Source organism: Lupinus angustifolius, chromosome LG01 (genome assembly GCF_001865875.1).
Source record: "Lupinus angustifolius cultivar Tanjil chromosome LG01, LupAngTanjil_v1.0, whole genome shotgun sequence".
NCBI classification, from domain to species: Eukaryota; Viridiplantae; Streptophyta; class Magnoliopsida; order Fabales; family Fabaceae; genus Lupinus; species Lupinus angustifolius.
In genome coordinates, this window is record NC_032009.1 from 32784272 (window position 1) to 32795262 (window position 10991).

At 36.6% G+C, this 10991-nt stretch overlaps 1 protein-coding gene across 2 annotated transcripts; it reads right to left on the reverse strand.

Moving 5' to 3' along the window:
• On the reverse strand, positions 1861-7912 carry LOC109361036 (nuclear pore complex protein NUP214). 2 transcript variants are annotated; one of them, XM_019606342.1, is made up of 6 exons: positions 7501-7912; positions 5649-7256; positions 5507-5563; positions 5364-5420; positions 2181-5276; positions 1861-2150 (listed from the first exon to the last, which is right to left on the reverse strand). In XM_019606342.1, exons 1-6 carry the CDS (start codon positions 7715-7717, stop codon positions 2008-2010), a joined length of 5178 nt encoding a protein of 1725 aa, XP_019461887.1. In that variant the 5' UTR covers positions 7718-7912; the 3' UTR covers positions 1861-2007. The 2 variants fall into 2 exon arrangements, with proteins under 2 accessions (XP_019461887.1, XP_019461878.1); XM_019606333.1 differs by having other exon boundaries at positions 1861-5276.

Here is a 10991-nt window from a genome sequence, read left to right on the forward strand (position 1 = left end):
ATTAGACAATGTTAGAATAAGTTGGGTTCACGGAAATATTAAGTTGGTCCAAGCATTAAAGTGTCGGTTACACTTTTAGGCTTGTCTTAACTACTCACGAGTCAAATTTTATTCTGGTAAAGTTTTATGGGCATATTTATTACAAACATGTTTAAATTAATTAAACTAAGTGTTGGACAAAAGTTAGCCCATGACTCATTTCTAATTAAATTGGCTAGGCCTGACTTGGTCAGGCTACGCCTAGCGCTTGATGCAGCATGCTAGGCGCATGCGCCTCGGTCAGATTTCCTGGCCAGGCCAATTTGGCCCAGCGCCTGGTGCATCACTGGGTGCACCAAAGTCCCCAACCCGGTCAGGGTTGTCTCGGTCAGGAATTGAGCCTGATGCGTCTGGCTCCGTGCCAGGGCCATTTTTGGCGCCTTGCCCAGACCCGTGGCCTGAGTCCTGCGCATGGCCTGGTCCATCCTTGGCTCGGTCAGAGCCATAGACCAAGATGCTACTGAGCATCTTTACACTCCCTTGGGCTATTTTTGGCTCACCATCATGGATCAACATTATGAGTTGTCCAAAGGCATTTTGAGCCTTTTTGCCCGAGCCCTAGTCATAGAACCACTTATGCCTTCAAGACCACCAAGATCAAGATTAGGCTCTTTGAGGATCATATCAGTAGGTTAAGGGTATTATATAATTATTTTATATTTAAATATAAATTTGCCTTAAAAATGATAGTGAAGTCTCGTATTAATTGTAGGGATAATTTATTTAAATGAAGAATACAAAAAATTAACCAATGAATATATAACAAAAATTGCAAATTAAAGTCAATGTGTAATTTTAAAAATTTAGAAGACTGAAACCAACCATATTATTCATCGGTATTTTTCTTACAAAATCTCAAACATTTTATTTTTCTTTCTATCTTATGACGTCATCAATATTTTATCATTATCTCTCTTTTCTTCTTATTCCTCTCATTTATACACCAACTTACACCTCTTTAAAATGTATAAGAAACATTTTCTCATAAGTTTAGCACCCAAATTAGTTCTTTTCTAATTTGGTTCTCATGTAATTATGGGTGATTGCTTTTAAATGAAACTCTACTTAAACATAAAAGGTTTTATGTACCAAAAAAACATAAAAGGTTTTGGAAGGCTTTGTTTGGAAGTGGGGATTTAGAGGGGAAAGACTTTGAAAAGTCTTCCCTTGTTTAAGAGTTGGATGAAGGAGATGGAAAGGTTTTGGAGGATTTTTCAAAATTCCAAAACCCTTCAGATGTCTATTTTTAAAGTTCCTCCGATTTGAGGTTTTTTGGAGATAAAATGTGAAAATATTTAACATTTCTAGTAATATTATAAAATTATACATTATTATCTATTTTTGATTGTTAATGGAAAAATAAAAAAATATTCTTATATTATCATTAGTTTACTCTTTCCTCTAAATTTCATATTCTCACAAGGGAGAAAATTTCCTTCTTTTTCCTAGTTGTTTTGCTTAATATGAATCTCACTGTTGTCCTCGGTTGTTTTGGATATTAGAACTAGCTTTCCATCCAAATTAGCATAGGCTTGTGTAGTGAGTGTCATCTTATGACTATTCCCTCAAAAATCTATATTTAATATGTTTATGGTTTAGAGTTTTGTAATAGTTAATACATAATAATGAAAGACTACAATGTTTTGTTATGCTTCATCAATAGTTGAAGTTGAAACTTCAAATTTGTAAATCGTTTTCCTGTTCACAAACAATGTTCTTATATTATGAGAATATTTCAAAGCAGGACAAAACAAAGAACATACCATAATAACCATGAGTACAAATTTCATTTGTTAACTCGAGAGAAGTAAAAATATGAATAAGAAAATACTACATTTGAAATTTGTACTGTTTTCTTTTCTGCATGATATTGTACTCACTAGTGCAATGTAATTTCTTTGTATAGCACTACAATAAAGACTCGCTTTAAAACCATTTTCACTAACTTACACAATGTATAATGTGATACTACTTTCTCATCTGTGTGAACAACTCAGGTGGTTTACTACCTCCAGTTGCACCAAAAGCAGAAAAACCACCATTTCCTTGTTGGTTGCTAAATCCCCCAAAACCACCACCACCTGAACCAGCTCCTGCAAACCCACCACCACCTGAACCAGCTCCTGCAAATCCACCACCACCTGAACCAGCTCCTGCAAACCCACCACCACCTGAAGAAAGAGCACCAAAGCCACCACCAGTGGGAGCAGCACCACCAAATCCTCCACCTGCTGAAGAGATTCCAGAAAATCCACTTCCAGTGGATGGAGAAGCAGCAGCAGCAAAGCCTCCACCTGCTGAAGCTATGCCAGCAAAACCTCCACCCGTTGATGCTATACCAGCAAACCCTCCACCAGTAGCAGCACTTGGAAAACCAGTAGGAGAACCACTGCCAGCAAATCCACCACCAAAACCACTGGGAGCTGCAAAACCACTTCCAGGTAGGCCACCACCAAGCTGTCTTGATTGTCCGAAAGAACCAAGAACTGATCCAAGAACCTGTTGCCCCGATCCAATTTGTGACGGCTGCCCAAACGCACTTGGAGGATTTGATGCAGGAATAGTTGCCCCAGCACCAAAGCCACCAGAAAATGCACCTGAATTTGTTGACTGAGCTGGTGCAGATGGCTGGGAGCTTGGGAAGCTAAAAGAAGCTGGACGAAACAACTCACCACCAGGAACTGAGAATGAAATTGTAGGGCTTGATGAACTAGTTGCTACATTACTGAATGAACCCCCAAATGGATTTGATTTAGGCAAAGATGGATTCGGGGTTGAGCCAATCCCAAACCCGCCAAGGCTTCCCAAATTAAGTTCAGTTGTGTTACTTGTCTCAGGAGCTTCTTCCTCCATCTCATCCTGATCTGGGATTCCAAAATCCAAACCCCCATTTTTCGCGCTTGAAACACTAGCAGGAGCAATAAAAGAATTTGAAAACTGCATCTGTGCATCAGAAGGTTTTTCTGATTGAGAGTCTCTAACAACATTGAGCTCAGAAGTTGTTGTATTGTTGGAAGACTTTTCATGATTAGGACTTGGTTTTCCTGAAGATCCAAGCTTCAATTCAGCTTTACCATTAAGAGGTTCATTTGGCTGAGTGACCGCTTCTGAAGCAGCACCAAGATTGGTCTTTAAATTAGACACAGCAACTGGTTTAATCTCTGATTTAAGTGTCTCTGAGGTTAAATCTATACTGGTGTTTGAACTAGTCATATCTCTGCTTAATGCCACAGAAACTGCTGTTGAAGGCAGGGTTGCAGATGAGACGGATGACGACAATGGAGAGGCAGCTGATGATGTTTTAATTGCAGGAAATGATGGAGATTCAAACAAACCACCAAATGTGGGATGTGCTGAAATATTTGCTTTGGGCTGGATTTTATCAACAATTAGCTCAGTTTTTCCAAACAATGTTAAAGGCGAAGAAATAGTGGAAGAGCGTAACTCAGAGGTCGGAAAGTCATGTTTTCTCGAAGATTCCGGAGTAAATACATTTGGGAGTTTATTACCCACCATGGAACTTGTAGCCATAGTCATCTTGCTATTTTTAATGGGCAATTCACTGGATTTAAAAGGTGAAGGTGTTCCTGGGTTTGAATAGGTAGAGACTGAAGAATTTTGAGGCATTTTTGTATGCAGAGACTTATTCTCACTATTTGAGATGGAATCAAACTTTTGAACAACATTCAGTTTTTCAGCATTAAAATCTTTAGCTTCTATGGAATGACCATGCACCATTGCAGGTGACGATTGGGATGCAGACCAAGAGGGAAATGCAGAAATATTGCTTCTTTGTGAAACATGGGACTTGGACGCTGACACTTGAGTGGGTGCTAGGAAGTCATCAGCTAAAAACAGCTTTGAGCCCTCTGATTCCTCTTCATGTTCAAAATGGGAATCCAGAGTGCCCACATTCATGTTAGAAGCAGGGAATACAATTGAAGGAAATTTCACATCTGCTTGACGAGGAGCAGATTCCTTCAGCATAGAAGTTCTGCCTTTTTCTTTATTCACAGAGAAGGGTGATCCATTCCAATTCGGTTTCTGGAATTCTTGCTGCAGCAGCTTCCTTTTGATGGTGGTTTTAGGAGGTTCAAAGCAGGTCCAACTCCGGTCAAGTGAGTCTCTCCTCCTCCTAGCCATTTCTGATTCACAGTTCTTCATAGCACTGCCTTGAATTTTCTTACACTTGTCATTATTAGCAGAGAAATCAGAAAACAAAAGGTTCTTACTAGAAGAAGTCCGCATAGAACCTTTCATGTCTGGAGTGCCAAAAGAAGCATCGTAGGGAATTCCAATTGTTTCAAATAGCTCCTTCACATTCTTTTGTTTCTCAGATAGAGACCGTAAACTCAAAGATGACATTTGTTTTGAAAGGCATTCAGAGAGATTCTCTGCAGCTACAAGTTGTGAGCTAATTGCATTATGCAAACTATGCAATGACTGAATATTTTTTGAAGGTCCATATCTACTTCGAAAAGCCCCATGACCAGTACGACTGCCACCATTTTGACTAAATTTATTCAGTTCAAGAGCATTGAAATGCCTCTCCAATTCAATTAACTGGTAGGTCAAATCCTGGTTCAAACTCAATATATGTTGTCGCTTAAGCTCCAGCTCTGAATTCAACTTTTGCCGATTCCATAGGTCCCAATATTGACTATCAGAAGCTTGCATGTATATACCTTCCATGTATATTTTTCTTGCTACAACTTGTATTGTCTTATTAAGAAGATATTGAACCTCCTTAAGATGCTCATCCACTTGGCACGTCTGTATTTTGCAATTTTTAGATAGAGCACCCATGCCTTGCTCCACTGCCTCAATTGAACTTCGTAGTGACCTGGTACAAGCATCTCTAAAACCACCAGCCTCCTCTATTGACCTCAAAAGTAGATCCAATTCGTTGGTCATCTCATTAATATTGCCAAATTGTTTTGATAAATCGGAACTTGATATCCCAAGCTTGGATGAAGCTCCATGTTGCTCATTAGAAGGATGAAACTTTCGAAGAGACGACTTTCCAGCTGTACTATTTGCATCTGATAATAAAGGTGAGCTAGTATGTGAGACTGGTTGCGTATTTACTGCTGCTCCTGTAGGAGTTAGTTGTCCCCCTCTCTGAACAGGCCTGGTGGCAGAATTGGTGGCAGGAGATACACCACTCACATCATGTGAAAGAAGGGACTTTCCACCAACGCTTCCAAAAACATTTGCAGTGTGAACATTTGTAGTACCTGTAGTATTGATTACCAACACCATCGGTATAACTTAAGTTGAAAACAAAAACATAATAGAATCTTTTGCCAACAAAAAAGTTTTACCAGCAAATAGATGAGATGTTGTCTGTATGTCATTTGCATTGTGAACATTTGTGGTACCTGTAGTATTGATAACCAATGTCACCAGTATAATTTGAAGTTGAAAATGGAAATACAATAGTCTTTTGGCAACAAAAAAGTTCTACCAGGAAAGAGATGAGAAGTTCTGTGTGAGTCATTTGCATTGTGAACAGGTGTAGTACCTGTAGCATTGATATCCAACATCATCAGTATAACATGAAGTTGAAACAAAGACACGTTAAGGTCTTTTGGCAATGAAATGGTTACCAGGAAATAGATGAGAAGCTCTCTGTGTGTCCCTTGAACTATTTGTATCGTGCTGCACCTTAGTCACTTCAGTAGTTCCTTGTGAATTCACATAACTTGAAAAACCACGAGCAGCAGAATTACTGTTCAATGAAAAAGAACCAGTGCTACTTCCTAGTGGTACAGTCTTATGACCAGTGTTCGTCTGTTGTTCGCCTGAAGTAAATGAATTATGACGATCGGTCTCTTTGGTCAAATCTACATCTGGAACCATTTGCTTCACATTAGACTTCAGAGACTGTATACTTGCCACTGATTCCACTTCCCGGTGCTTAGTAAAATCTTCACCATTAGTTATTTGATAAGGATTGGCAAGAGTCTTGGACTTCAGACTCGTACTCTCCTCAGGAGCCTGATTCAACTCTTGTTTCTGAGACTCGTGAGAAAAAGTGGAACCTTTGTCCGCAGGTGGCTTTATAGAAGCATCTCCCCCATCACACAAAGCAGAAACAACCTCAGGCTGCGAAACTTCACTGCCTGCTTGACTAGCAACATGGAACATGACAAGTCTTCCCTCCAATGTAAGACATATAAGAACACAATATGGGGTGAGCTCAGTCTTTTCCTCCCCCATGCCAAGTTGAACTCCAACTTGCTCATAAATTGAAACAGTATCAACACATAGCCCCAACAGCAAATTATCATCACCATTTTCTTGAAGCTCAATTCTTGGAACCAAATTATCTCGTTCGATATCAACAACGACCGGTTCATTCTTATGATCATCATCTACTGACCAACCAAGCAACATAATGTGCTGATCCGTATTCTTAATGTTAGCATTGATTGCAAGCTGGCATTGTTCTATGTAGGACAAAAGAAGGTAGGGTCCACTTCCAAAGGGTACAATATCATCAAATAATCCTTGGTACATATCACAGAATAATTGGACAATAAAATCAGAACAACCTCGAGTAATTTCACCAGCTTTGCTTCTAATAACTTGGACAAGATAATTCTCTTCCTTGCCATCCTCATCAAGTTGGAAACATCCAACTACAATGGAATCAGGTCGAATGCACTTGACAGAATCAACTTTTACACTACGATTTTCATCAGAATCACCAATCCAGGAATTGAAGCTTAACGAAATTGAAACCCATTCTTCAAACTTCTTTGCTGACAAAATACTTAGAACATTATTCTTTCTCGCCACAGCAACAAATTCCCCTTTCACACTCCAATCAACAGCTTCAACACTGTCCATCACAGATTTAAGTGGCAAACCAGCCTCCCCATAATATAACTGCCCAGTATTTGAAAGGACAACAAAAGAATTCTCCGACGTCGTTATCCATCTCATGTCCTTAACAAATGCCGAATCATCACTGAGCGAACATGAAAAAGATTGCTTCACTTCCTTATTCACAAAGCTATCAACCAAGTAAAATTGAACCTGACCAGAAACAGAAGCTGCCAATAACGAATTGTCGGTAGAAAGAGCCAAAATGTGAACTCTACCAATAGAAACATCAACAAGACTGAGCTCCTCTACTGAAGAACCAGTTCCCTTGTCCTTAAATTGTTTAGCCGAATCAATAACGTCTTTGGTCCTCACCACAAAAAAACCTGAAGAGAACAAATCTTTGATGAACACAGCAAGCAACGAAATACTCACTAGTTTATAACAATTTCAAACAACTACAACAAACAAGCATTAATCCCACTAAGTTAGTTCGGCTACATGGATGGAACAAAGTCATAATGATGTTCATTAACTCTAAATCTTTCCTAATCGTTTCGCCGCCTATCTAGATGAACAATATTAAAAATAAAATATAAAAACAATAAAACTAAAAAAAATAGTTGAGACCTGAAGTATGAGCGACGAAAATAAGGCGTAAGCGTTGGGAGAGTGCAATAGGATGAGAAGGTAGGGATTCGAGATCAAAAATGGAGCCGTTGCCCTTAAGTGGAACAGTCTCTCCTATCTTGGAAAAGAAATAATCGGTGGTGCCGACTAATTCTCCTTCGAGCTCATCTTCTACGTTGATGATTGGAACATTTGAGGGATCCGAAGCACCACCCATGGTTATTCCTCAACACTAAACCCTAACACTGCGACTGCGTTTTCTGTGCTACGTGAGTGGCTACGCCGGGAAGGAGGTGGTGGGTGGTGAGTGAGGATGGCAGCGGCGGGGTTGTGGAAGTTGTGAGGGTGGAGGAGAGGTTCTGATCTGGACCAGAAATGATGACCATATATGGTCTAAGTTAGGCCCAAACTGTTAGTGCTCTCTTCAATTTGTGTCTTAGTTATTATAATTGATTAAAAAATATATTTAAATTAAAATTTTAATAATTAATTATTTTTTTGATTAGTCATCAGCAATAATACATTGTTCAGAGATAGTAAATGTATGTCATTCTTTATATAGTAAATTAACACTGACACTCCTGAGTTTTAGTGAAATTATACAAATCACTCATCACTTTTCTACACCTACACAAACCTCCCCTATTTTTAAACTTTCATTACATTAACCACCTCTGCATAAGAAATAAGTGTAATATTTTAAACAAAAAATGTGATAAATACAATTAAGTTAAACAAAACATGATATATTGTGTAGACAAGTCTAAATAATATACAAATTAATGTATCTTTATTATTTTTTGTTACAAAATACATCAACAATTCTAAAGAAATATTGTTTAAATAGCTCTTATAATATAGTGTAATGAACCAAAAATAATAAAGAAATATTGACTCATATATTATTTGGATGTGTCTTCATAATATATCATGTTTTGTTTAACTTAATTGCATTTATCACATTTTTTGTTTAAAAGATTACATTTATTTCTTATGCAGGGGTCATCAATGTAATGAAAGTTTAAAAATAGGGGAGGTTTGTGTAGGTATAAAAAAGTGAGGGGTGATTTGTGTAATTTCACTAAAACTCATGGAGTGTCAGCGTAATTTACTATTACATCATCTACTATAAGTTCATATGCTTATTATACTATTACATTTTTTCAAAAGTGAAGGATATATAAATAATAAATGATATAATGAAATGTAAACAAAATTAAATAGTCAGTGTATATTTTTTTTATATTTCCTTTTATTTGAATTATTTACTTTCCTCGTACATACTTATTTTTTAAACATGATTATTCTCCCTTATCACACTTTTAATAGGTCCATATCATTTTCATAACTCATTCTTATAAATCACTTATGTAAGCAAAAAGGTATATTCATCAACAATAAATTTTCTTTTTGTTGTTGTTATATTCCCTTTAAAGGTATAGTGCCATAATACGATTTCAAACATTGTGACACGTGTAAATAATTTTTAGAAAAAATCGTTCCAAATCAGTTAAAATGACATTTAAAATCATGTGCATCAACAATGTCACTTTGCACAATGAAGAAAGGGAGGACATCCTAAATCATGTAGTTGGCTAATGAAGAAAAAGTAAATTAAAATAATTATTCTTACACTTCATTTTCAATGTTTGTTTTTAGATGAATTATTTATTTTATCCTAATTTGTAAATAAATTAATTATTCAAACAACTTGTTGTAAACAACTCATCTTAAGATTTTGATTTCAAATCAAATCATTATAACTAATCCTGAAAGTTGTACCTTCTTTTTTTATTTATTTACAAATTTCTTCAAACATTAATGAATACTGAGACTAATGGTTGATCAAGCTTATATTGTTTAAGGCTATATTAAAATAAAAAATTGCATAAAACTCTTATAAAATTTATATATTATCAACTATTTTTTCTTTCTAATTAATTAATTATAATTAAAGATATATTAAAATTCATGTGAATATAGACAATTTTATTTTTTCACAATACAAATGTTCTTAAATTACAATCCATGTCTCATAGTAAGGGTAGAAACATGATAGCCTAGACTTTACTTAAACAAATCGAACCTATATAGCATATAGAAGTCTTTGTTTGGTCTGTTTATCTGCTTTTTTTTTTCTTTTTGAATTCTAGGTATGATTTGTTTACAAATATTAGGGGTGGCAATATGGCTTGGCCTGACGGGCCAGCCCTTTCGGATAGCTATTTTTAGCAAGCCGAGCTGAGGATTTTAGTCCAAAAACTCATATTCAGCCCGTTTTAGTAGCCCGTTTTTTAGACAGGCCAAGGAGGGCCGGGACGGGCTGCCCGGCGGGCCATTGTTAAAACATGGAAGGATATATCATGGATAAAGAAGCAATTTCAAGTGGTAAATCTTTACTTTTTCTGCAAATGTGGTACATCTTAACTGATTCTACAATTGTATTACTATCTACTTTTATTTAAATTTTCTCAAAGTGGGTTGTAACTGCAGGGGCCCCTGGGATGATCACAACTTTAATCCAGGTAATTCCACTTATTGCTTCTGCATATTGAAGGAAAATGAGAAAGAAAAACAATTGTCGGGTTTGAACTTGATTTAATCACGTGCATTGAGCATAATTGTTTAAAGCCTTGATTCAATCAAGCTTTATTTTGTTTTCTTGTTTCTAAATTATGTTTTGCAGCAATGCAATTAGAAAATCAAAATGCCCCCTTTTTTTATTTTAACTAGGAAAATATTATGGAGAAAGCAATTATGGAAGGGTACCCAATAAGTGGCATGTGTGCATGATGAAAATCCTACTCTGCAGTACTCTTATGCTGCTGGGATGAAGGCGGCATGATTGATCATCTCTTTCTCCCCTTCTTCAATTGATTCACACTACCATACATGGTATTCTTAGCTCAATTGATATTGTTAGATGATAAATTGATGACAATGTGATAGCTTAGGAGATGTCTATTTTATTGCTCTGAACAACTTCATGACTAAGCCAGAAAACAAATTCCTTTTTACTGTTGTCTGGCACTGTTTATTTACTCCCTCGTTTGTGGGGCACTATTTTGTAATTTGTTTGAGTAATCGATAGTTGAATACATACCATAAGCTCGAGATAATTAAGCTTAAAGAAACAAAATTTCAATTTACATTAAAACTTATGTTTTAATAACTTATTGTAATATTGTAAACGTATGTTTGTGATTTTTTATTTTAAAAGACATTTATCAAGTTTGTTGTTTATTTTTTGTCTAAAAGCTTTAATGATGTACATTTTGGAGGAGGAAAACAGGTTAGCCCGTCAGCCTGCCAGCCCTGCAAAATATGGGTCGGACTGACATTTTGAGTCATTTTAACAATACGGGTCGAGCTGGGCAGGCCCAGGCCAGCCCACATTGCCACCCCTAACAAATATGATCTCAGTTGTTAGCCTATTTAAAATATTTGTTATACTATAAGGCCTTAAATGAAATCATTAGTGTTCATATAAA